At 35.7% G+C, this 26,436-nt stretch overlaps 1 protein-coding gene across 4 annotated transcripts in view; it reads left to right on the plus strand.

Annotated features, from left to right (window-relative positions):
• Positions 1-1,464: 1,464 nt before the first annotated feature.
• MCMDC2 (minichromosome maintenance domain containing 2) overlaps positions 1,465-26,436 on the plus strand; it is a 33,626-nt gene continuing 8,654 nt past the window's right edge. Inside the window, exons 1-13 of one of the 4 annotated variants that reach the window (XM_005866340.2) lie at positions 1,465-1,668; positions 1,761-1,891; positions 1,964-2,023; positions 4,294-4,489; positions 5,106-5,228; positions 5,349-5,453; positions 8,987-9,112; positions 11,710-11,947; positions 15,590-15,795; positions 17,268-17,434; positions 18,121-18,300; positions 21,152-21,294; positions 25,395-25,504. In XM_005866340.2, the coding sequence (XP_005866402.1) occupies positions 1,575-1,668; positions 1,761-1,891; positions 1,964-2,023; positions 4,294-4,489; positions 5,106-5,228; positions 5,349-5,453; positions 8,987-9,112; positions 11,710-11,947; positions 15,590-15,795; positions 17,268-17,434; positions 18,121-18,300; positions 21,152-21,294; positions 25,395-25,504 (1,879 nt within the window). In that variant the 5' untranslated portion in view covers positions 1,465-1,574. The remainder of the gene's footprint in view (positions 1,669-1,760; positions 1,892-1,963; positions 2,024-4,293; positions 4,490-5,105; positions 5,229-5,348; positions 5,454-8,986; positions 9,113-11,709; positions 11,948-15,589; positions 15,796-17,267; positions 17,435-18,120; positions 18,301-21,151; positions 21,295-25,394; positions 25,505-26,436) is intronic. The other 3 variants (XM_014539800.1, XM_014539801.1, XM_014539802.1) reach the window with 3 other exon arrangements.

Here is a 26,436-nt window from a genome sequence, read left to right on the forward strand (position 1 = left end):
GGCATTAGGAAGGTTGAGAACCACTGGTCTAGAGGCCCAGTGCATGAAATTTGTGCAATGGAGAGGGGAGGATCCCTCAGTGTGAGAGGGTGCAGGCTAGGCCGAGGGACCCCACCAGTGCAGGATCAGGGATAGGGGGGATGTGGGAGGTGGGCCAGCCAGGGAGGGACCGAAGGAGGACTCCAGGGCGTGTCCAGCCCGTCTTGTTCAGTCCCCATCAGCTGGACCCCAGCAACAAGCTAACCTACTAGTTGGTGCATCTGTCCCCTGGTGGTCAGTGCAGGTTATAGCCAGTGATTGGGTGGCCTTAGCATGTCATTAGCATATTATGCTTTGATTGGTTGAACAGACGACCAGACACTTAGCATATTAGGCTTTTATTATATAGGACTAGAGGCCCGATGCACAAAATTCGTGCAAGGGGCTTGGCCCTCGCAGCCCCGGCTTCGTCCAGAAGGTCATCCAGACGGTTGTTTTGCTGTTTGGCTGTTTGATCAATTTGCATATCATGCTTTTATGATTATAGATAGCCTCCCTTCTTTCAGCCCCAGAAATCTTATGTCCTAATGAAGCACACATGTATTGCCCTGAACACAACATACGGTTTAAGATATATTATAGGAACTTATGGCCACAGAGAAATGGACTCTGAAGTTTCCCCCTACATCATAGCGGAAAGGACAGTCTCAGTTACTTTTCTTTGAAAAGTGGCCTAAACTCCAAGTAGTAGGTCTAAAAACATCTTTTACTCATTTGTATCCCCAGTGCCTAGGACAGTCTGGTATCCAATAAATAGCAAATGCCCAATACATATTTAATAATGAATAAATGTGATGGTCATTATTTCTGACTTCTCTAAATTGACAACAACTTGAACACAGGATCCACTCTTAATCACCTAACACAAGTATTGACAGATATTGTTTCCAATTATGTTTGCTGTTCTTTAAATGAATTTTACATACTCCACTCTTGTTACTATGGTTTAATGTTTTATGTTGGTCAGTATTGAAGATTTAAAGCCAGAAGAGGTTTTATCATTTGATACAACTCTTTCATTTTGATTTTCCCCTAGCAGCCTGGAAATGCTGGGTCTAGTACCAAGTTCTCAGATTTTGTAGGTTAACTACACTTTGTAACTTAGATTGAATTTATGAAATAACTTTTGCCACTTTCATTTTTTTAAAAACAACACCTTCAAGAGAACCTCATCATCTAATATTTATTTCAGGCAGCATTTTTTGAATACCTACTTTGTAAAGAGACGTTTAAAGAAAGAAATAATTAAGTTTGCAATCTTGTAAAGACCCTTATAACCTAGTGTTGATAAACATGTGATTTGGCAAAAGAAAACACAGTTTTGTTTCCCTTTGGATAGGGATTTCTTAAAGTTGGAAATTTTATGTCGTTTTATCTCACTGTCAATTTTAAGTTGCATAGCTTGTAAAGTTTTATTAGAGGTCTTCAATGTACATTTTAATTAATTTTATTTCTAGGTGTTCTCATCTGTAGTCTTTACCAGCCATTGTGGTTTAATCAATTAGTAACAGAGAAGAATCATTAAAGAGGAGAAAATGGCAAATCTAAAAATGAAAGAGGCAGCCCTTATCTATCTTGACAGAAGTGGAGGGCTCCAAAAGTTTATAAATGATTGCAAATACTACAATGGTATGTTTAGCAAAGGTAACTTTATTTTAGAAACTTTAAAATAAATACCTACATATGACTATCCTCATTTTTATATTTGTGTATTTTTACAGATTCAAAACAAAGTTATGCTGTCTATCGATTCAATATTTTAATAAACCCCTCTGATATTGTTGAATTAGATGCTGAACTTGGAAATCACATTTTACATCATCCTGTAAAAGCTGCTGAAGTTTTCCAATCAGTAAGTTAAAGAAAGAAGTAATTTTATGCCACATGAAATTTTTGGTAACTTTTTTTTTGTTTGAAATCACAGGTCTGTTTTATTGCTGTTAAGACTCTCTCATTAATTGGACAATTACAGACTGAAACTCAAGTAAGTTTTAGTTTAATTAAACAAAGAAAATACATATACAATACTTTTAAAATGACTTGAAATAAATATTTTATATTCTTTTTTGTTTATTAAAATAAAATTTTCTAAGTTCAATAGAATATCTTACATACGCTTCTTTGTTTCCTGTATTATCACTTATAACATCAAACATTTTGATAATAAAATATTTCAAACACACCCCAAAATAAAGGGACTAATATGACAAACCTGCATATATCTATCACTCAGATTTAATAGTTTATAATATTTTGCTATGCCTGCATCATCAACATTTTTTCTGAAATATTTTAAAACAAGTCCCAGATACTCTGTTATTTCACCCCTACATAGTTTAGTATCAACCTCTAAAAATTGTGGACATTTTTCTTATATAACCACAGTGACATTACCACCCTTTATAAAAATAGCAATAATTTCTTGGTATCATTATAATATTCGGTCTGTATTTAAATTTACCCAGTTGGGGCCTCAAGAATGTCTCACAGTTAATTTATTCAAAACAGGGTCAAAGCAAAAGTCTACACATTATAATTGGTTTTTACATCTCACTAAATCTCTCTTAGTCTAGAGCCATTTTTCTCCCCCTCCCTTTTTATACCATTGAATTTTTAAAGAAACTAGTTAATTGTTCTGTAAAATGTCTCATAATCTATATTTAACTGATATGATCTTGTGGTATTTGACTTGTCCCCCTATACCCCATATATCTGGAAAATAGAAGTTGGCTCTAAAGGCTTGCTTAGATTCAGATTCAACTCATTTTGACAACAATACATCATAGTTAGTTTCATAGTTCATATTACACTTCATTAGGAGAACTCTGCGACCTGTTGTCCCATTTTAGCAATGCCACCATTCATCAGTGAGTTCAGGTGATGTCAGCCAGATCCCTGCAATATACAGTTTCCCTATCAACTTCCACCTAAAGGTTTTTGCAGCCATTGATGATCATTACCTAGAATCTATTATTTCATTAAGATTGCAAAATTGTGATTTTTCTACTTTAGCATCCTTCAGAATGTATTAACTGAAATTATTCTATAATAGAAGTTTTCTTTCATCATCTCTTTGGTTACCCTGAAATACAATTTGTACAAGAAAGGCAGAATAAATATTTGATTATTTCCATTTATGAATTATCAGAGTAATGAGTTGAAATCTAGCCTCTAATGATGACCAATAATTATTTTTGTTTTTGTTCTTTTTTGAAAATAATTGTGAGGAACTCATGAATTTTTAAGTATATCTGATATGTTTCAATGAATCTTTGTCATTCTTTTTGATACTTTTATTATCCTACCTTTGGTCTTTGGGTATCCCTTAAAGTTTGCTCCTATCCCCTTTGGGCCCATCCCATTAATTGTTGTTTTTTAATTGATTGATTTTAGAGAAGAAATGGGGCGGGGAGAGAGAGACATTGATTTGTTGTTCCACTTATTTATGCATTCATTGGTTGATCCTTATGTGCCTTGACCAGGATCAAACCTGCAACCTTGGCATATCAGGACAATGCTCTAACCAACTGAGCTACCCGGCCAGGGCCATCCCATTAGTTTGGTTTTTTGTTTGTTTGTTTGTTTTTGTTTTTGTGTGTGTGTGTTTTTAAATATATTTTTATTGATTTCAGAGAGAAAGGGAGAGGGAGAGAGAGATAGAAACATCAATGATAAGAGAATCATTGATTGGCTGCCTCCTGCATGTCCCCTACTGGGGATCGAGCCCGCAACCCGGGCATGTGCCCTTGACAGGAATCGAACCTGGGACCCTTCAGTCCACAGGCCGACGTTCTATCCACTGAGCCAAACCAGCTAGGACTCATTAGTTTTTTAGAGCTGCCTTGGTTTCTAGCACAAGGAGATGTACCAGGTCCATCTGGTATATTTTCTGCCCCAGACCTGGAATCAGCCATTTCTCCCTAGGAGCTCTGGTTCCTTTTAGTGATAAATTATATTTAGCAATCACAATCTGGGCAGTAGAAATGTTTTATATCTTTTCAGTGGCTATATCCAGAAATGTGTATTTTTTAGGGAAAAATATTAGTTAAAAATGATATTTTCAATTAAAATGTAAGATTTTAAGGGTTTTGCATCTTTAATTGTATATTTAAATATCATTTATGTTTAAAATTTTGGTTTCTAATAACACTATCAAATCATTTACTTGATTTACCCTACAAATATACATACATTATAATGCAAGTCCAATTGGATCTGCAGTTTTTATTAATACAATTTTTATGTTCTTATTAGATTAATATCGTGCTGAAGTTAACACATTTACCTTCTCTGCCAAGTTATAGTCTTAATTTTTGTGAGTTTCGACTTGATTATACATCTCAAAGATTTTATATGATGCAAGGGATTGTGATTGCAATGACAACTGTAACCAAGTATACACAAGGAGCAAGATTTCTTTGTTCAGATGAAGCATGCCCTCTTTCAAAAGGTAAATATTAAAATGTAAAATCAAAACATTAAGCAATTTATTGTTTAATCCTAAATCATGTTTACAATTAGTTCTAAAACATTCACAGAGTAGAAAGCATGTTAGAAAATTTGGTGTCTCTCAGTGTTTATAAGTTGAAATGCATTCATTTTCCCCCTCTCGTATACCAAGTTAACAGGTGCTCTTGTATTGCTGAAGTACTTGTTCTCACATTGTTTCATAAGTGTTTGTTCATGCTGTTCCCACTCCATGCAATATCCTCTCTCAACCCTTTGGCTTAACTTCACTTTAGTCCTCCAGGACATCTTTCCCATTCATCCTCATCTCTCAATTGGGTGGGATGCCCTCCTCTCTTCTCTCTGTAAATGAATAATACATACTGAAATTATGTTTCTTAATGCCTCCTATTGAAATTGTGTGTTTAAGTATCCATACACCAGTGCCTTAGCACAGTGTTTGGTAAGAAATAACCATCAATAAATGTTAATTGAACTGTTCTGAACCCACATGCAAAATTGAATTAATTATACTTTGAATTAGATTAATTTTAAAGAACTGAAAATGGATAGCTAAATCCAAAAGCAAATTTAGCTTACTTCTGTTCTCTTCTTTTCAGGATTTCAGTATATAAGAGTGCATGCGCCTGGTGCTACAGAATCTGCAACAGTAAGAAATGACTTTTTATGTAATCTGTGTTCTTCTTCACTTCAAGAAGACAGAAAATTTAGAGTGCTTGGTGGTAAAAAAAAAAGCTTTTACATTTGTAATTTTAATTTTCAATGTAGTGTCTAATATTTTAATGTGGAAATTAAGTTGAATAATATTCTAATAACATTCTCTTTTTGCTCTTTGCGTTAAGATAAACAGATAGTTGAAATAATTACTGCAAAGGCACTTCATGCTTTTCAAGGATATTCTAATACCCAGCCATTTAGGTTTCAATCTCTTACAATTTTCCTAAGAGGTAAGTTTTATTTGAACTAAAAGCAAGTTGCTATAAAATATATAAAATATGTAATTGAGTTACTTATGCTTTTATATTATAAGTGGTACTTCTACACAGTTGTCCCCCTTTATCCATGGTTTCACTTTCCATGGTTCAGTTACCTGTGGTCAACCATGGTCTGAAAATATTAAGTGGAAAATTCCAGAAATAAACAATTCGTAGGTTTTAAATTGCACACTATTCTAAGTAGCATGATAAAATCTCCCGGGATGTGAATCATCCCTTTGTCCAGTGTCTCCATGTTGTACACACTCCCTGCCTGTTTGTCACTTAGTAGCAATTGAGGTCATATCAACTGTCAAGGTATCACAGTGCTTGTGTTCAAGTAAGTAACCCTTATTTTACATAATAATGCCACATTCACTTAACTTTTACTTATATTGTTATAATTGTTCTATTTTATTAGTAGTATTGTTGTTAATCTCTTACTGTGAATAATTCATAAATTAAACTTTATCATAGGTATGTATGTATAGGAAAAAAACAGTATATATAGGGTTTGGTACTATCTGTACTTTTAGGCATCCCCTGGGGGATCTTGGAATGTATACCCCACAGGTAAGGGGAGACTGCTATAGATTAAAAATAATAGGTCATCTTATTCTTGAGTGTTTTAAAGAGTCATATTTAACTTTGTGTCAATTATTCATTTAGTTATACAACATTCACTTAAAAAGATATTAGGACTTGCTATGTCGCAAGCACTATACTAAGGCTCAAGGTCGTGATTATTTTATTTATGGGAATGATCTCCCATCATTCTATGTGTGTGTCCTATGTAAATATCGGAGTTATTATTTTAGAATATAGGCTTCATGAGGGTAGGGACTTTGGTTTTTTTACTGCACATAAGGTCATATAGCTAGTACATGGCACAGCTGTAATTCAAACTCAGGCATTACAGTTTCAAAATATATGCTTATTAGTATCCCAGTGCATGAAATTTGTGCACATTAAAAGGGAATTAATTTAGAGGAAATATTTTAATACTGCTATTTGCCCTTTCTCTATAATAGAAGTGTCAAAGATGAAAGAAAATTAGTAAAATGTATATGAAAATCTTCCTCCTATCAGAGTCTGGGGCATGCCGCGGGACCCAGAGTCAAGTCCCCGCCCACCCACGTGCTCCTCAAAATCGCACGAGACCCAGACCCGGCAGGCCCCACCCCCGTCAAGCCCCGCCAGGCAGGGGGCGCAGCTTTAGGTCCCCCAGCCCGGTGCCAGGCGGGGAGTGCGGCCTGAGGTCCCCCAGCCCGGGCCGGGGCGGGGGGCATGCCTTGATATCCCCTGTCAAGCCCTGCCAGGTGGAGGGCAGGGCCTGAGGTCCCCCATAAAGCCCCACTGGGCAGGGGGAGTGGCCTCAAGTCCCTACTGATCGCTCGTTATGGGAACCCCACCTCCGCTGTGGGCGCAGCCATCTTGTGATGGTGTTACACGTGAGGGTCAATTTGCATATTACCTCTTTATTATATAGGATAACACTTCATTCTATTATATAGTATTATATATTACATGTAATCCATTTATTACAATATCCTATATAATGAAAGGGTAATATGCAAATTGACCCTAACAGCCAAACAACCAGGATCGACTGGTCACTGTGATGCTCACTTACCACCAGGGGGCAGACGCTCAATGCAGTAGCTGCCCCCTGGTGGTCAATGCGCTCTCACAGGGGGAGCTTTGCTCAGCCACAAGCTGGGCTGATGGCTGCAAGCGCAGCAGCGGTGGCGGGAGCCTCTCCTGCCTCCATGACAGCGCTAAGGATGTCCGACTGACGGCTTAGGCCCGATCCCCCAGGGAGCAGGCCTAAGCTGGTGGGTGGACATCCCCTGAGGGATCCTGGACTGCGAGAGGGCACAGGCCAGGCTGAGGGACCCACCCAACAAGTGCATGAATTTTCGTGCAACGGGCCTCTAGTATAAATATAAGTGGCTATACAGCTTATATTTTAGTAGAAAACCCTTTCTTCAAATAAATTCTTACATAGAACCTAAATAAATTTTTTAAAATTATGTGAATAAAGTTTGACTTTTTGGGGTTCAAATCAGAAGAGATAACCACTTCCTAGACTCCTTGCCTTCATCTTGACCTTTCCTTGACTTCAGGACACATCCATTAAACTCTAAGATTCCATGACACAATTGAAAAACTATTCATTTTTATTTTCCTTTCATTATTTTCTGTATCATTTAATTCAGTGGTTCTCAACCTTCCTAATGCCACGACCCTTTAATACAGTTCCTCATGTTGTGGTGACCCCCAACCATAAAATTACTTTCGTTGCTACTTCATAACTGTAATTTTGCTACTGTTATGAATCGTAATGTAAATATCTGATATGCAGGATGTATTTTCATTGTTACAAATTGAACATAATTAAAGCATAGTGATTAATCACAAAAACAATAATGTAATTATTATGTGTTTTCCGATGGTCTTAGGCGACCCCTGTGAAAGGGTCGTTCGACCCCCAAAGGGGTCGCGACCCACAGGTTGAGAACCGCTGATTTAGTTGTTGCTAGTTTGGTTGGTTGATTTGAAATTTTTATTTTCTCAATTCTTGAGCCTGAGTCTTCTCTTCCAGGTCTACAGGGTACACCAGTATGCTCTCTGGAACTTAAAAAAAAAAAAAAAAAAAAAGAGAGCAAGAGAGAAAAGGATAAAAATGATGATCACTATTTGATCTTCCTCATAGAGAGAAGTTAAACCTTGTTTTGCCTTATAAACCTGTCTTTCCTAGCTTTACAGCTACCCAACTTCTAACTGTGTAATGGAAGATCAAGATTTTTGGTGTATGTTTTTTTAAATAACGTTTTTGAACTTGTGCAAAAATTTTGCCCAATATGTAAGTATGAGAGAGGAATCTAGTATAATGCAAGAGGGTAGACTTTGGAGATAGGCAGACCTAGACGTGAATTTCAGTTTTGGTAATTTTAGAACTCTGTCCTTTAAGAAGAATGACTTTAGCTTTGTGCAAGGCACTTAACCTCTCAGTTCCTTCATATATAAAGTGGGGATGACAGTATCAATCTTACACTTTACAGTTAGGTAATGTATAGAAAAGTACCTTGCCTGTATTATAGACAGTAATAGTACCTTTTAAAATTATTTTCTCCCCTAATAAAAGTATTATTTATAAGGTTATTTTTATTAACATTTCTTGTCATTTAATGTTAAAATATTTTATCTTAAGTAGAATGATCTTGTTTTTCCTTTTGACCATATATAGGAGACTACCTAGTTACTATGTAACATGCTTCTTGAAGTTAGTTCATCATTGTCTATAAGTGTCAAAATTTATCAGCAATAAAATTGCCTCAATTTGCATAATTAATGCCATTCTATATGGATATTATACTAAACAATAGTATCCTTTACAACTAATTCAACTACTGAATTGTTACTAGTTCTAGATCTTTGAACCATATGATCATGTACACGTTTCATTTAGTGAACACATTTTCTTTTGCGTTTAATAATTTTAGATGAATTGGTGAATAAAATGAGTATAGGAAATGAGTATAAAATTATTGGAATTCCAACCTGTGTAAAAACTTTACAAACTTCTGTCTGTATAGAGGCAAACAGCATCACTTTTTGCAATCCAAAAGGTAAGGAAAGTGTTAGTATCAGATATTAACAAATATTTAAATTTAAATCCATTTGTTTAGGAAATAAGTATTGGCTGCCTGTGTGCTGGGCACTCTTCTAAGCATGAGGGATACAGTTGTGTTAGGACAGTTAAGGTTCCTACTCTGAAATCAGATGGTAGACAGTCAGTAAACCTATAAACTAATCAATAAGACAATTTCAGATAATAAATGCTATGAAGGAAATAAAATGGGATAATGTAGAACCTTCCCCATATGAAATCTCCTTTTTTTTTTCTTTTTTAGCTAAACCTTATTTTGCTTTTGGTGTTGTTGTTTTTTATAATTAGCAATGAGAAAAATATTTCAGGGTACCAAAAGTTAGAGATTAGTCAAAAGGTTTTTCTACCCTAACATTTATTTTCTAGCCTTAACTAGCTAGATCTTAGCTTGTGATCTGAGAGAGCCCAATAAACTATCATCGTTTTCCTCATTTGAATTCTGAACCAATTGAGATATAAGACAAAAGAGAAAGGCAGATGGGGGTCAAAATATCAGCTATCTTACAATTTCTTTAGCATTTTCAATATAATTAAGCATTAGGTAAACAAAAGTGGAGAGCAGACCTCTTTTAACTTGGCACACAAATATTTAAATGTAGCAAGGGCTAGTTAAATTTTGAATAGAGTTAGATTTTTTAAAGAATCCCTAGATAACCATCTGCAATAATAGAGACCTAAGTAGACTTTAAATGCAAGTTGATTCTAGATACCTCTGCTTATCTTGAAGAGAAAGTTTCTTAATAAAATTAAAATGTTGAAGAAAGAAAGGCACTAATACACAATGGACATTTTAGTGATCTTTTAAATGTTTTCTGCTGTGAGGTGTTTCAAGATTTATTGATTTAGTAGCAGAACATGACTTATATGTAGGTGGAAAAGTATGCTCTCTCATGCTGAACTCCAGAATTAGGCACATTTAACCACTCAACTGTGCTAAAAGCTACACTAAGGCAGCCTTCCTTGGTCCATGGACAGGGGTGAGTAGAAGAAATCATTGCTCTATGATGGTAGCCTGTCAGAGCACAGCTAGAGCACAGTTCAGCACAGGTGCCCTGAGTTCATATATTCTAAATTCTGCTTGACTATGCCAACTGTGGAGGCAGGTTCCTTCTCAAACCCTGCCCATTGCACTAACTGTCCGGGCCAAACCCCTCTGCCAGGGGCTGGACTTTTTTGGACGCCAGGTGGTAGACGGAGAAGCCATGAGAAGTTGTGGGTGTATAAGAATGAGTCTTTCATATAGAAGCCAGTGGCCACATAGCCATCAGACAAAACAGTCCTTCACAGCAAAGTCCCATACAGGTAGCCGCACACCAGCTGATAAACCAAATACATCTTTCTCACAAAGCAGCATCAATCTCTGTACTCACGGTTATTATCTGAGCAGCTGCACGCTGCCCCTACTCACCACGGCACCTGAGCTCTCTGCCTCAGCAGCTTCCCCAACCTCTCCAGGCTTTCCTGCACACATAGGAGCTACATCCTCTGAGCCTGTCTCAGCTTTTCCCCAGTACACTGTGACTGGCTGGTGAACATGTATTATATCACTTAGACCAGTGGTCGGCAAACTCATTAGTCAACAGAGCCAAATATCAACAGTACAACGATTGAAATTTCTTTTGAGAGCCAAATTTTTTAAACTATATATATAGGTAGGTACATTGTTATTAACTTAATTAGGGTACTCCTAAGGCTTAGGAAGAGCCACACTCAAGGGGTCAAAGAGCCGCATGTGGCTCGCGAGCCACAGTTTGCTGACCACGGACTTAGACAAAAGAGGCCTCTAGTCAACAGTTACATCAATAATTTTGGCTACAGAAAGGCACGTGTGCACAGTGTACTGTGAGATCACTGTGGCCTTGCACCTGCATATGGTATCTTAGTCTTGAACACTCTGATTAAGGTTCCCATGTTTAGAGTGGCCTTGGCCATCTGGTGTACTATCAACAAGGCCTCCACACTCTAATTAGCCTTGGCTATCCTGTGACTCTGGCATGGTTCCCACATAGCCCAAAAGGAAGGAGAAAGTGACTAGGTTATACATGCACAGCTATTCTTCCAAAACTGACCAATTCGATTAAATCATTCATCCTGTCCAACTTGCGGGAGTTGGACAGAGTGAGGAAGTGGAGGTCTATAATGTTACCATATAGTATAGTACAATGCTTTCAAAATACTAGAGTATAAATCTGCCTTTTAACAGCAACCGTCAAATATTTCCCATTCTGCTTTTTAGTCAAACATAGAAATACAGAAGCAAACACTGTAATACAAGAGCCCTGTGATCTGGCTTTGCTCCGATAGGTCTTAAAAGGAAAGGAATGAAGAATTTGCTTGCACCCCGCCACCAATCTCTGTGGACACTTGGGGTGACTGCTTCCTTTCGTGGGATAGAAATGATAGACCAGAGAGACCTCCAATCATAATGTTATCTATAAGAATTTTAATATGGCATCATTACAATAACTGTAATCTGGTGATAATATTTTAGATAAATAGAATTAGACATCTATCATGTCATTTTCTTGTTTTAAACATGTTATTATTTACTTTCAGTTCCTTCAGGAATTAGCGACAATTTCAGGTGTCTCCTCTCTTTGACTTCCAGCTCATGCTGGAAGTTTACAGCAATACTTGCCAATATCTTTGCATCACACATTGTTCCTCCCGGGACTTACAATTTTCTCAAGCTCTGTTTGCTGATGAGTCTAGTTCAGACAAGAGACTCTAACAAGGAACTGGAAGATTGCCTGGATATTTTAATTATAACAAGTGATACTCTACTTGTAGACAGGTAAAATATGTGATATGAATTTTTTCACATAATAAATTGGTCACAGATTTGCATAAATCTTTTCCATGAGCATTATTACAAGACAAATATTTAGGACTTACCTGGGCAAAAATTTATTTAAACACTTATCAATGAAATTTAAAACTTTTAAAATATGAATTGGGATGTTTGCTTTCAATGTTTTGAGAATCTAACCGTTCAAAGTTTCCATCTGTTTCCCCACTGAGACCTTTACAAATAAATGCATCATTCTCAGGCTTCCTTCCTCCCCCATTCCCTGCCTTAGTGTTCTGCTTTTGTACTTTGTTTTTATTTTTTAAATAATCTCCCCTCTGAGAGCCAACAAGCCATTTTCTTATTTTTCTTTAATATTCCACTCAGTAATACTGACTCACTATACCCATATAAGGCTGTCAAAAGTGCCCAAATTACTGTTTTGGGCGTATCACTCTAACATTGGAATAAACCTTTACTCAGCATTTTGGGGCTCCTCACTAACAAGTACCCCTTTTTAAAAGTTACTTAATATTCAGAAAGCGCCCTAACCGGTTTGGCTCAGTGGATAGAGCGTCGGCCTCCAGACCGAGAGGTCCCAGGTTCTATTCCTGCCAAGGGCATGTACCTTGGTTGCGGGCATATCCCCAGTAGGAGGTGTGAAAGAGGCAGCTGATCAATGTTTCTCTCTCATCGATGTTTCTAACTCTATCCCTCTCCAAGAAGAATGAGTATTTAAAAAAAAAATTCAGAAAGCTAGGAATATGCTTCTTGTATTAATATCTTATATGCCATTATAAAGAAAAAAGTCAAATATATAGAATGATTTAAAATTAAAAGAGCCCGGCTGGCATGGCTCAGTGGTTGAGCGTCAATCTATGAACCAGTAGGGCACATGCTCGGGTTGCAGGCTTGATCCCCAGTGTGGGGCGTGCAGGAGGTAGCCGATCAATGATTCTCCGTCATCATTGATGTTTCTCTCTCTTCCTCTCCCTTCCTCTCTGAAATCAATTTTAAAAATATGTTTTAAAAAATAAAATTCAAATATTTTTGCTGAAATTAAATTGCAGTGTAAATGTGCTAACTGCTACAGATTGCACAAATTTAATTGGAAATAAATTTCGGCATCATTTACAGCTTGTCAAACACTTCTATTATTTTTCTATGAAACTCCTTGATCATTTTTCACTTTTCTATTAAGTTGTTTATTTCTTTTTTTTAAGGACTTAGTTTTTTCAAATCTTCACAAATCATATCTAATTTTATTTTGATTTTTAGAGAGCATGGAAGAGAGAGGGAAAGACAGAGAGAAATATTGATGTGAGAGAGAAACATCGATTGGTTGCCTCCTGCACGAGCCCCAACCAGGGCCTGGGCCGGGATGAGCCTGCAACCGAGGTATGTGTCCTTGACCAGAATTGAATCTGGGACCTTTTGGTCTGCAGGTCAAAGCTCTCTCTACTGAGCCAAACAGGCTATGGCAAGTTGTTTATTTCTTATTGATTTGTGATACCTCTTATAAATTAAGGCCTTTGTCTCTTTTCCTTTTGTCATTAACCTTTGACTTTTCCTATGGCATTTGAGGCTGTGTGAGAGATTTGGGTTTTTTGTTTTGTTTTGTTTTTAGGTAACGTTTATATATAGTGAAATGATCAGATCTTAAGTATACAATTTGATGAATTTTGACAAATCCATACACTCCTATAGCCATCACCATAATTAGATATAGAACATTTCCATCACCTCAGAAAGTTCTTTCACTCCTTCCAAACAGTGCCTATCTCCACAGGTGATTTCTGTCACAATAGATTAATTTCCTGTTCTTGAACTTCATATAAATAGAATCATACAGTGCATACTCTTTCACTCAACATGTTTTTGATATTGACCCAATTGTGTGTATTAGTAGTTTATTGTTTTTATTGATGAGTAGTATTCCATTATATGACTATACCAGAATTTGTTTATCCATTCTTCTGGTGGTGAAGATTTAGGTTTTGCATGTTTTATTAAAAATAAATCTGCTGTAAACATTCTTGCACAAGTCTTTCTATGGACATGTGTTTTCATTGTCTTGGATAAATACTAAAGAGTGGAAATGCTGTGTCATAAGATAGATGTATATTTACCTTTATAAGACAGTGCCATTTTTCTAAAGTGGTTGTACAATGTAAGGTTACAGCTGTTTCTATCCTTACCACTGAATCTCATCTTTGATGTTTCTATCTCTCCCTCTCCCTTCCTCTCTGGTGTTGTCAGTCTTTCTCAATTTAACCATTCTAGTGTATATGAAATAGTATCTCATTATGATTCTAATTTGCATTTCCCTGACGACTACTGATTTGAGTTCTTTTTCATGTGCTTATTGGCTACTCATATCTCCTTTTAGGAAGTGTCTGTTCAAGTTCTTTGCTCACTTTTAAATTGGGTTGTTCTGGATATGCTTCCTTTGTCATAGATGTGTATCATGAACTGTTTCTCCCAGTCTAAAACTTAGATATCTTTGATGAACAGACTTTTTAGTTTTGATGAAATCAAATTTATTACTTTCTTATATGTTTATGTTTTGTCAGTTCTGTTTAAGAAGTGTTTGCAACCCCAAGGTCATAATTATGTTATTTTATGTTTTCTTCTAGAAGCATTGTAGTTTTCACTTTTAAAATATATTTTTTTATTGACTTTTAGAGAGAGAGGAAGGGACAGGGAGAAAGAGAAACATCAATGCCATCAATTGGCTGCCTCCTAACATGCCCCCTACGGGGGATCACGCCCTCAACCTTTTGGTGCAAGGGATGACACCCAACCAACTGAGCCACACTGGCCGGGCTAGTTTTCACTCTTACATTAGGTCTGTTATCTATTTCAAGTTAATTTTTGTATATGGTTTGAGGTAGGAGTCAAGGTTAATATTTTTGCTATATATTTCTCTAATTTTTGTATACCATTTTTTTGGAAAGACTTTTCTTTCCCCATTGAATTGCTTTGGTACCATTGTTGAAAACCAGTTGAACTGGATATAAACTAGTTATAATATTGAACTGAGTATAAATCATTTTGTTACCTGACAGGGACCAGCCTGGAGCAGGTCTGCCTCAGACCAGCCTGTAGCGTGTAGATTATTGACTTCGTGTAGGAAAGATTTCACAACACTAGTCCAAGTGATTTTGAAAGTACGTTTATTAAAGTTGGGGACAGTGAAACAAAGGAAATTTTTAGGATAGAAGAAGCAGCAGGAGCGAGAGCCTAGGACAGGTGGTGCTCTGCTTTGGTTCCCTCCTAGAAACTTAGGAAAGAAGTGAGTCAAGTCAGAGCTGTTGTTAGCTCATTCAGAAGTTAGCCAAGGCAGGGTTGCTTTTAGCTCACTGTAAAGTCAGAGAAAAAGGGGGCCTTGGAGCCCAGTCAGTGCGGGTCAGTGGTTGAGTGTTGACCTATGAATCAGGAGATCAAGGTTCGATTTCAGGTCAGGGCATATGCCTGGGTTTCCCCTGGAAGCAGCCAATCAGTGATTCTCTCTCACCATTGATGTTTCTATCTCTCCCTCTCCCTTCCTCTCTGAAATCAAATTAAATTTGATTGTGTATGTTACACATTATGATTTCTGAAAACCAAATATTAAATAATAGTAATGAATAATTTATTTTTCCCTAGGCTTTTGAATTATAGTATAAACCTTGTGCCCCGTGGTGTACGTCATCCAGTCTCTACTGAAATTTTTCCTACTCTATTCAGGAATAATTATGGAACTGGAGCAGTTAGCATTCAAGCTGGCAGTGCTTTGCTAGCTAAAGGTGGTATCTGCTTTATAGGAGACTTGGCTTCATACAAAAAAGATAAACTTGAACAGCTTCAATCAGGTAAACATTTTTTTCAAATTAATTTTCACCTGTTTAACTTATAGTCTCATCATTGTCAAGGAGCTACTTAACAGTTAAAAGTGTATTGTACTTGTTTTAGAAACTGAGAATTATACTAATTGGCATTTTTCATTTAATCTTTATAAATAAAAACAGAAAATTTTAATGGGCAAAATGCCTTTGCTCTCAGTTTGTATTGAAACAGATTTATATCCTTTTCTTATCTGATTGCAGTAAGTAGGACTTCCAATACGATATTGAAAAGCAGTAGTGAGAAGGGACACCTTTGTCTTGTTCCTGGTCTTAGCAGGAAAGCTTTGTTTCTCACCAAATATGATGGGAAACTTAAGTATGATGCCAGCTATAGTTTTTTGTAGATGTTCTCTTTCAAGTTGAAGGAGTTCCCTCTATTCCTAATCTACTGAGAATTATTTTTAATGAATGAAAGTTGGATTTTATCAAATACTTTTCCATATCAATTGATATAATAATTTGATTTTTCTTCTTTAGCCTATTGATATTATGAACTACATTAGTTGATTTTCAAATGCTGAACCAGCTTTGCATACCTAGAATAAAAGCCCACCTGGCTGCGGGGTATAATTTATTTTTGTTAATCCTCACCTAAGGATATATAGATATAGATATAGATATAGATATAGATATAGATATAGATATAGATATAGATAGATAGATATGTTGTTATATAGATATAGATATAGATATAGATATATAGATATGTTGTTGTTGTTAATCCTCACCCAAGGATATTTTTCCATCATTGATTTTAAAATATTTTTTTATTGATTTCAGAGAGGAAGGGAGAGGGAGAGAGAGATAGAAACATCAATGATGAGAGGGAATCATTGATTGGCTGCTTCCTGCATGTCCTCCACTGGGGACCGAACTTGCAACTGAGGCATGTGCCCTCCACTAGAATCAAACCCAGGACCCTTCAGTCCGCAGGCCGACACTCTATCCACTGAGCCAAACCGGCTAGGGCTCCATTGATTTTTAGAGCGAGTAGAAGGGGAAGGGAGAGACCGAGAGAGATATCGATGAGAGAGACATATTGATTGGTTGCCTTGTGCATGCACCCCAACCAGGGCCAGGGAACCTGCAATCAAGGTACGTGCCCTTGACCGGAATCAAACCTGGGACCCTTCAGTCCATGGGCTGATGCTCTATCCACTGAGCCAAACCAGCTAGGGCTATACATATATAATTATTTAAAAATTTATTCATCTTGTGATGGACACTTGGGCCGTTGTTAGTTTGGGGCTATTGTGAATAATGCTGCTATGAACATTATTATACAAGTATCTGTATAATAATGCAAAACAATCTAATGTACTTGTGTCTTTACTATCTAAAGTTTAGACAATAACATTCTATATAACAATATTTTTTATTGATTTGTAGATATATAGAGCAAAATGAACTTAATAAATGGGTAATGTCTTTTGACTTAGTTATGGAAAGCAGAAGCATTACAGTGTACATCCCGGGAAAGAAGTTTGGGGATGACACCAATCAACAAACGACTTTTCCCATTCAGTGCAGTTTTTGGTCTTTCATTGATATGGATTCATCTTCAAGAAAACATATGCAGAAAACCAACACTCTAATTGGTCAGATGGTAAGATATATGCATATTTTATTACTAGGGGCCCAATGCAAGAAATTTGCACAAGGGGCTTGGCTCTCGGCCCTCGCAGCCGTGGCGACTTGCCTCGGCCCTCGCAGCCCCGGCTTCGTCCAGAAGGTCATCTGGAAGGACATCCAGAAGGATGTCCAGAAGTTTGTTTGGCTGTCCAGTCTAATTAGCATATTACACTTTTATTATTATAGATTAGAGTTGTTCAGGGAATTTAGCCACATATTTTAATCTTAATGTTTTTGTTGTTCTTAATGTTTTGTTATTATCCCATTTTTATACTTAATTGGATACTAGAACTAAATAATGACATAGTGTGAAATTCTTTTATGTTTTTTAGTCATGCCATGCAGATGTCTCTGCTCATTAGAAATTTTTATTTGAATTTAGTGGAAGTTTTAATGAATAATGTATTAATAAGTATTAGAAAATACTTAATAAAGAGCAGCTTTAAAAAATTAGTCACTACAAAGTTCTCAGGCTATTCAGGAATCACTTTAAATAATTAGTAATAGCAAATCATAATTATTATAGTTATCAGAATATAATTTAATATAAGCAAATCTTATAAATATATGAATAATTCAAATAATTTAAAATTTATTTCCTAAGTCTTTGTGAAAATGCCTGAGTTTAATGTTTGCCTTTTATGTTTTTGTTTGATGTAGGATTGCAGCTTGATTCCAGCTAATCTTGTAGAGGTATTTGGATTATTGATTAACTGTAATGAATCATCTCCTTGCCACCCATTTCTTCCTACTGTGCAACATACTTTAAAGAAAGCCATTGATCCTGAAGGGCTGCTTTATTTAGCTTCTAAACAGTTCACAACAGAAGATTTTGAGAAGGTAAAAAGAGAAAAAATGATTACCAAGAATACTTGTGCTAATGTTTTTCAATTTAAATTCAATTCTCTTTGAGCATTCAGTTTTCTGTTTTTAGGATTCATTTGTTCCAACTTTCTGCTAACTTTTCAACATTTTAAGGACATTGCATAGAAAATATTTAGAATTATAGTTAAATAAAAGGATATAGATATTAGCATGCCCATCCTAGATATTAGCATGTATAAGGACATAGATATTTAAAAAGTTGAGTTTATTCTTTGCACCACTGTCCAAATCACTATAGCTTAAGGAATCTCAATGAAAAAAAAATCAAAATAGAATATTTCTATAGAAAATTATGATGAGAGGCTGTATAGATAATACTGTTATTTACATTTTACAGACTATTCAAAGGTATTTTCTTTAGATGACTGCCTTCAGCATTCTGACTTTAGGGAATATCAATCATGACTCACTAGGTCATTTTAATGTCCTGACATGAAAACATTTGTGGCATATTCAGAGAACCTGAGAGTAGATGATATAAATTTAGTAATGATTTTCATTGTTATTAAAGATACTCAAATATTTATAAGTGAAACCCTTTTAATAGTAACTATTCAGAAATCTGTCCACAGTAGAGTTAAAGTATCTGAGTAGAATAGATAAAAGGCAGAGAATATTGGGAAGTTGGAATGCATGGGTCATTAAATTTTGTTTTCTTATTTGCCTTCCTTATAGGCATATTGCATGGGTAAAAGGTTGAAGGGTGAGGTGGGCTTAAAAATGCATTGTGAGCATTGTTTATTCACATAGATTAGAACAGAAAAAGAACAATATTGATAATACAATAAAGGTCTTTTAGTTTTTTGTTTTTAGTATAGAAGAAAAAGTAGTTTGTCTCTAAGAATTAATATAGATACACTAATGATCTGGATAAATTTTCACCCAGTTTTTCCATCAAAAACAAAAATATCTATGGGTTTATTAATTAGTCAGGACTTATTGAATACTATATATATATATATCTCATATATATATATATGAGCCTACTTCTGATTTTTTTAAATTCTCATGGAAACAAATTTTCTTTTTTAAGTATCATTAACTGAGGTATAAATAACATACATGAAACAATTAAGTGATCATTTATATGCTAAACTGGGTGGCACTGACTATAAGTATTTTAGGATTTCAGAAAGGAAGATAGCAAGTAGAATGTAAGAGTTGGGGACATTTCATAGAGGAGATGAGACTTTGGTAGGGCCTTAAGGAAAGGTAAGATTTAGATGACAGGAAGGATGGGCATTCTAAACAGAAATAAGAATAGGAGCAAAGACATAAAAGTAGAAATGAGTATGCATGGAAAACTATGAGAAGACTTGCCTGACTGGAGCAAAAATTGTATTATGGAGTCACTGGGATTGGGATTTGGCAAATTTACAATAAGCCTTGAAAAGTTCAGGCAAAGGAGTTTATAGTTGATTTGTCAGACTGGAAAGAACAGTTATAGACTTTACTAGTGAAATAGTGAAAATGATTTCCCCAAAAGATAAATCTGCCTATCACACAAAACAGATTGGATGGAATATGTTGCAGCCTGGGCTCTCCAGGAGGTGGACTGAGATGGAGTTTAGTGTACCATTGTTTATCAGGGAGTGCTCTCCTATCAATACCCGTGCAAGGGAGGAGGAAGCAGGATTGGACAGAGAGGGAGTCAAGCTGTGATAGAGGCCCAAAGATTGCCTTTGCTGGCCCTACAGTGAGCTCTGGAGACCCATCAGCGGTGTCCTTTTTTTTTTTTTTTTTAAATAAATAGAGGGGTTTACAACACCCTCCCCCACTTCCACCTCAGTGAATCATTTGATATGGGTTGTCCTGAGGCAATCCCTGAAGAATACTGACAGCTAGAGGTGAAATACTGACAGCACTCCCAGAAGCTGGAGCAACAGTCTTTTTCTGAAGGGGCATATAGGTGGCAGATGACTGGGCCGCCAAAGGATAAATAAAACCTAGAAGGGCTACTGATGTAGTTAATAGTATTATCCAGTTCCAAAGGTCTGGAGGGAACTGTGGAGTATCAGGAAAATAAAGAATACAGGACATATTCAATCCAGAACATATCCAAATCCTTTTTAAAAAAGTTATCTTTAAGATATAAAGATTATAATTAATAGCAACATTTTTATGGTTAATTTTTCTATGAGTTTTAAAACCAGAAAACAACTAAGATTGTTGAAAAGTCTGGAAATTATGTCATTGAATAAGGACTTACGAAAATGGGAATCACTCAGGAAGAAAAAAAGCACAAAACTCAGAGAAAATATTGATAATCATGTTGAAAACTTATTCTCGCCCAAAATCTTACTGAATCTCCAAGGCCCAAATTCATAGTAGTTAACACAATCCCTCCCACATTGCTAGTGTTCAGTTGTGTTCTTTAAAAGGAAGAAAGGGAATTAAGGAGGGCAAGCTCTAGGGCCAATGAGGGAAAGTTATAAGGAAATAAACTGTCAAAGAATTAAAGCTATTCAAAAGGAAATGAGCTTCTGAGAGAAGCCCTCCCAATGAAAGGCTCTGAGTGAGCCTTGATTCCATTGGAAACAAAGACTTAAAAGTCATTCCAATACGTTGCACAGAACATTTCTGCACCAAGAAGGAGGAAGAGGTTATTTGGGGTAAACTTTAATCTTACAAATATAAGACTGATTTAAAATGCTCAATGACTTTGGGATGGCCCCAGATATTTAATTTCGATGTAAATAAAATATGTAAACTTTAAAAAATAAAATGACAATATACTTTGCATTTTTGTAATATAGATTATATAATAAAGTCTGAGTCTCTTACATTTTTCACACTTTTAATTTAGCTGCTGGCTTTTGCAAAGAATTTGAATGTAGAATTCAGCTTGGAGGCAGAAAGAATGGTTCATGGCTATTATCTAGCAAGTCGCAGAATCAGAACAGATTCTATATTTGGATCAAAACTGTCAGCATCTGCATTAAAATATTTGTAGGTATTCACTGTAAAATTTTAAAGCCAGTATTAACTTTTAAATGATGTGCTTAATTAACTTATTTATCTATTTCATTTGTTTTTTTTGTTTAATTGCTGGTTGGTTGGTTTATAATTTACCTTGTTCCAAGAGAATTTAAGGTGAATTAACAATTCCTTTTATTATATTGTTACATCATTTGAACCTCCAATTATTTCTTTTCACTAAATTAATTTTTATTAGACCCCCTGTGTAAGATGTGTCTGAGAAAAGTATATGGATTTCAAATACAAATGATTGTTTTTTAAAATGTGGCTGTTGACATTTGTCAGGAAGAAGGAATTTTCTTTACCCTTCTGGCTGGTCTAATAATTAAATTGACATAAAACAGAGTAACAGTCCTAACCAGTTTGGCTCAGTGGATAGAGATTCAGCCTGCGGACTCAAGGGTCCCAGGTTCAATTCCGGTCAAGGGCATGTACCTTGGTTGCAGGCATGTACCTTGGTTGCGGGCACATCCCCAGTAGGGTGTGTGCAGGAGGCAGCTGATCGATGTTTCTCTCTCATCGATGTTTCTAACTCTCTATCCCTCTCCCTTCCTCTCTGTAAAAAAATCAATAAAATATATTTTTAAAAAACACAAAAAACAGAGTAACAAAAGTAAATAACCATATTTATATATCTATTTACTTATTTTGTAAATAACCATAGTTAATTATATAGTACTTATAGGAATCCCACAACATGAGGGGTTCAGGGATGGAAAGTTAAAGTGAGTATCTATGGCATTCTGAACTAAGGATAAGTAAGGTACCTTGAAGCTTCATGGGGGAGGAAGGTCACTCACAGGATAGTAAGAAGAGCAGATGTTCAGGAATTACATATTTGCCTGTCCTAAGGACAGGTTGTAAAAAGTTACCTCTGATAATAACTCTTATCATGGGCAAGGCCCCAAATTTAAATTTCTTAATCACTGTTAACAGTTTTTGTGTATTCTTTCAGAAATTACCCATTCAAATACTAGCATATACAAATATGTAATTTAAATATATGAGGTATAATAATACATATTTATTTTGAGTATGTTATATATTTTAGATGACTATGTTATTTAAACATTCATAAACATTCATATACATATTATATACATATAATATACATATGAATGTTATTTAAACATTCATATGTATATTATAATATATAAATATATATTCATATGGATACTCTATTTTTGCCCAAATGGAATCATGCATGGAATATATAGTATACTATCACACTATCATTACATAAATATTTACCTCATTCTGTTTTAATAGCTGCATTACAGTTTTACTGTGTGGTGATGTGACTGTATCATAGTTTAAATAATTCCCTATTGCTAGACCATTACTTCATTTGATATAGATTAGATTAAAGTATAATCTCAAACAAATTATAAAGTAAGACCAGGAATAAAGTAATCCATTAAATAAATAAATTCCTTGTTATAACTGCAGTATAAAATAAGACAAGGGAGGGACCGGCAGGAAATGTCAAGTATGAGTCTAAAAGAGATAAATATGTTTAATTTCTCCCAATGGTATATTTATCTTCATAGAGCTGGGAAAAAATGCTAAAGATAAGACAAAGTAGAAATCAACTGTGATGTTTTATAATGGTAAACATAATTATATAATGCTTTCCTTTTTCTGAAGTAATATTTATACTCAAATCAGTACTCAGTACTCAAAGCTTAAAAGCTTTGAAAGTTATGTTTTCTCATTATGTTTTTTCTCTGCAGTAAAAAAGATGTTTTTTATTTAAACTCATATAGCCTCAGTTTACATTTGACTGTATTGATCCAAAAATAAAACAGTTAATTTTAATATGATAGCTCTACTTTTTCCCATTGTAGAAATAACCCCCAGGAGTGGAGATGGGGGTTATGAAGTAGCAAAGTAAATGAACCACTAGTCAGAAGAATTATAAACCTTGAATTTTTCTCCTACTTAGATAGACAGGTACCTAATAACACCACCCTAGCTTTTCTAAAGAAGTGAAGCTGAACAATACTCTCTTCTCTTTTCCTGAAAGGCTGTATACATATTCTGTCTGGTCAACATTTTTAGAAGGAGCTTGGGTGAGACAGCAGGAACATGATAATCAAATTTGTAAATAAACACCTCTGGAGAGCTCTTCACAGGTTTGAATGATGGTCTTAGTCTAACAAGAAGAAAATTAATAGGATAAATGTAATGTCCTCAGTTAGACCTCAGTCTCCCCAGTACATGTGAATGGATGGGAAAGGGTGATAAGGCTTAATATAAAAAAGACTTGAGATATCATTCTTTTGATGGTTCATACGAGTAAACAATATAACATGGTTGTTAATAATACTGTGATTTGGGTTGCATTAATAGAATATAGTAAGCATATTAGCATAACCAATGGACACAGACACTGGGGGGGGGAGGGGTTGCCCAGGGTGGGAATGGCTTGGGGGGGGGGGGCGGTCAATAAGGGAAAAAGGAGACATATATAGAACTTTAGACAAAAAAAAAAAAAAATAGAATACCTGGTATAGTAAGGAAATGTTAGTTCTGCCTCTCTCTATTCTGCTAGTCAAATCATACCTGTAATCATTCTATACTGAAAAGGAGTATTATCCAAATCTGCTCACTAGCCAGAATGGTGAGGGGCCTGAACATTATGTCTTATGACATTTTAAAAGAACTAGGGATATTTATCTTGAGAAAAGAAAACGTGGGCCAACTAGAAAAGTTGTATTTGAATATTTGAAGAGCTGTCACATTTAAGAAGTATTGGGCTTTTTCTGTAATCCCAGAAGACAGAACCAGGTACCAGTGGGTGGAAATTGCAGTGAAACCAATTTCAGCTCACATTTATATAATCTTTGTGGGTGAGTCCCAAGATTTTCAATCGCCTTATTTTTGAAATCATAAAACTCCTCTGAATTGTTATCCCCATTTCATACCTGAACTTCAAAATAATTGCAAAATTAAATAATTTATACAATGTCACACAGGTAGTGAGTTCTGGAGATTTAGCCCAGTTTTTCTGATTCTCAAGTCCAACAATCGTTCATGTATATTATACACGCCTAATGAGAGCTTAAGGAAAAATTTTCAGGTAATCAAAGGTAGTTTAAAAAGAAAGGCATGGCCTGGCTGGTTTGGCTCAATGGATAGGGCGTCGGCCTGCAGACTGAAGGGTCCCAGGTTTGATTTTGGCCAAGGGCACATGCCTGGGTTGCGGGCTTGATCCCCAGTAGGGGGCGTGGAGGAGGCAGCCAATCAATGATTCTCTCTCATCATTGATGTTTCTATCTCTCCCTCTTCCTTCCTCTCTAAAATCTAATATATATATATATATATGGATTGCGTTATGATTCCCAGTGAATTGTAGGAAAAGTTCAAAAGAAACTAGACAATAATTAGCCTGGGGTGTTGTAGAGAAAATTCAATTAATTTGATGGGAGTTTGAACTTTAATCTCAAAGTTCTCTTCCAACACTGAAATGTCAAGATTCTATGAGGACTAAGATGCAGAACTGGAAGAAAATATTAAGGATGTATCTATAAGAGATATTTAGTTAGGTTAACTTTCCCAACTGTGTGTTTATCTGAACAGAATTTGGGGAGAGAGGGTATAGAATAATAACAATAAGCCAGGGTGGAAACCAACTCTTTGATAATAAGTCAGGATACTTGCTTGTTATAGAATAGTCTGTTCATCTTGGTAGGAAAAAAATGCTTTGGAAAGAAACTAAATTATTTTTGGATATATTTTTTATTGATTTCAGAGAGGAAGAGAGAGGGAGAGAGATATAGAAACATCAATGATGAGAATCATTGATTGGCTGCCTCCTGCACATCTCCCACTGGAGACCAAGCCCACAACCCAGGCAGGTGCCCTTGACTGGAATCAAACCCAGGACCCTTCAGTCTGCTCTATCCACTGAGCAAAACCAGCTAGGGCCTAAATTTTTTTTAAAGAAAGAATATGCTAATCTTTAAAGTGTGGCTTATGGTCACATATATCTTGGTTTGTTTCTGCCTAAATATATATCATCTTTATACTATCAGCATATTTTGATTGGCTTCAATTTTCTTTTGTAGAATTTCCCTATCTGAAGCCCATGCTCGACTGAACTTAAGGAATAAAGTGCTTAAAGAAGATGTACTAATTGCAGTCTTATTATTTGAAACATCTCTCACATTGAAATATGGTAAGTTTTTAAATTATTAATGATGAGTACAAATAATTATATTTAAACATATTTTTACTCTTAAATTAAAATGTTATAATATTTCAAATATTTTAAAGATTAATAAATTTCTATCAGGTAAAGCCTTTTTTTAAAAAAATATATTTTATTGATTTTTTACAGAGAGGAAGGGAGAGAGATAGAGAGTTAGAAACATCGATGAGAGAGAAACATCGATCAGCTGCCTCCTGCACACTTCCTACTGGAGATGTGCCCGCAACCAAGGTACATGCCCTTGACCGGAATCGAACCCGGAACCTTTCAGTCCGCAGGCCGACGCTCTATCCACTGAGCCAAACCGGTTACGGCAGATAAAGCCTTTTTTAATTTGAACATTTACTAATTGCTTATAGTAGTATCATTATCTGATGTTAAGTTCCTTATTATGCATAATTGTTTCTGTACTTGAACTTTTGCATTGTTTAAGTAATTCTAGAAAAAATGTACTTAATACAATACTTGAAATGATTTTAAATTTATCTTCCTTTTAATATAACATGCAACATTTAATAGTCATGCAGTCCCCCACAGTGGAGTTAGGCACATAGCCAAATAAAATGTGATTATATTAGCACCTTCTCTGAATTGCTAGTTATAATACTACTAGAGGCCCGTACATGGATTCATGCACATTGAAAGGAAATTAATTAGAAGAAATATTTTAATATCGCTATTCGCCCTTTCTGTATAATAGAAGTGTCAACCAAATTCACAATCAACAGTGATAGATGGAAACACACACGTGCAATTGGTGCCAGCAAGAGCTTTATGTATATAGATAAACTTGCTTAATTAGACCTGCTTTCTGACTTAGCTAAACTTTTTCCAGCCCAGTGAAGCACCCCAACTGCTCTTTCAGGCAATTGTCAGCAACACAGCAGTAAATATCAACA

Source organism: Myotis brandtii, unplaced genomic scaffold (assembly GCF_000412655.1).
Source record: "Myotis brandtii unplaced genomic scaffold, ASM41265v1 scaffold23, whole genome shotgun sequence".
NCBI lineage: Eukaryota > Metazoa > Chordata > Mammalia > Chiroptera > Vespertilionidae > Myotis > Myotis brandtii.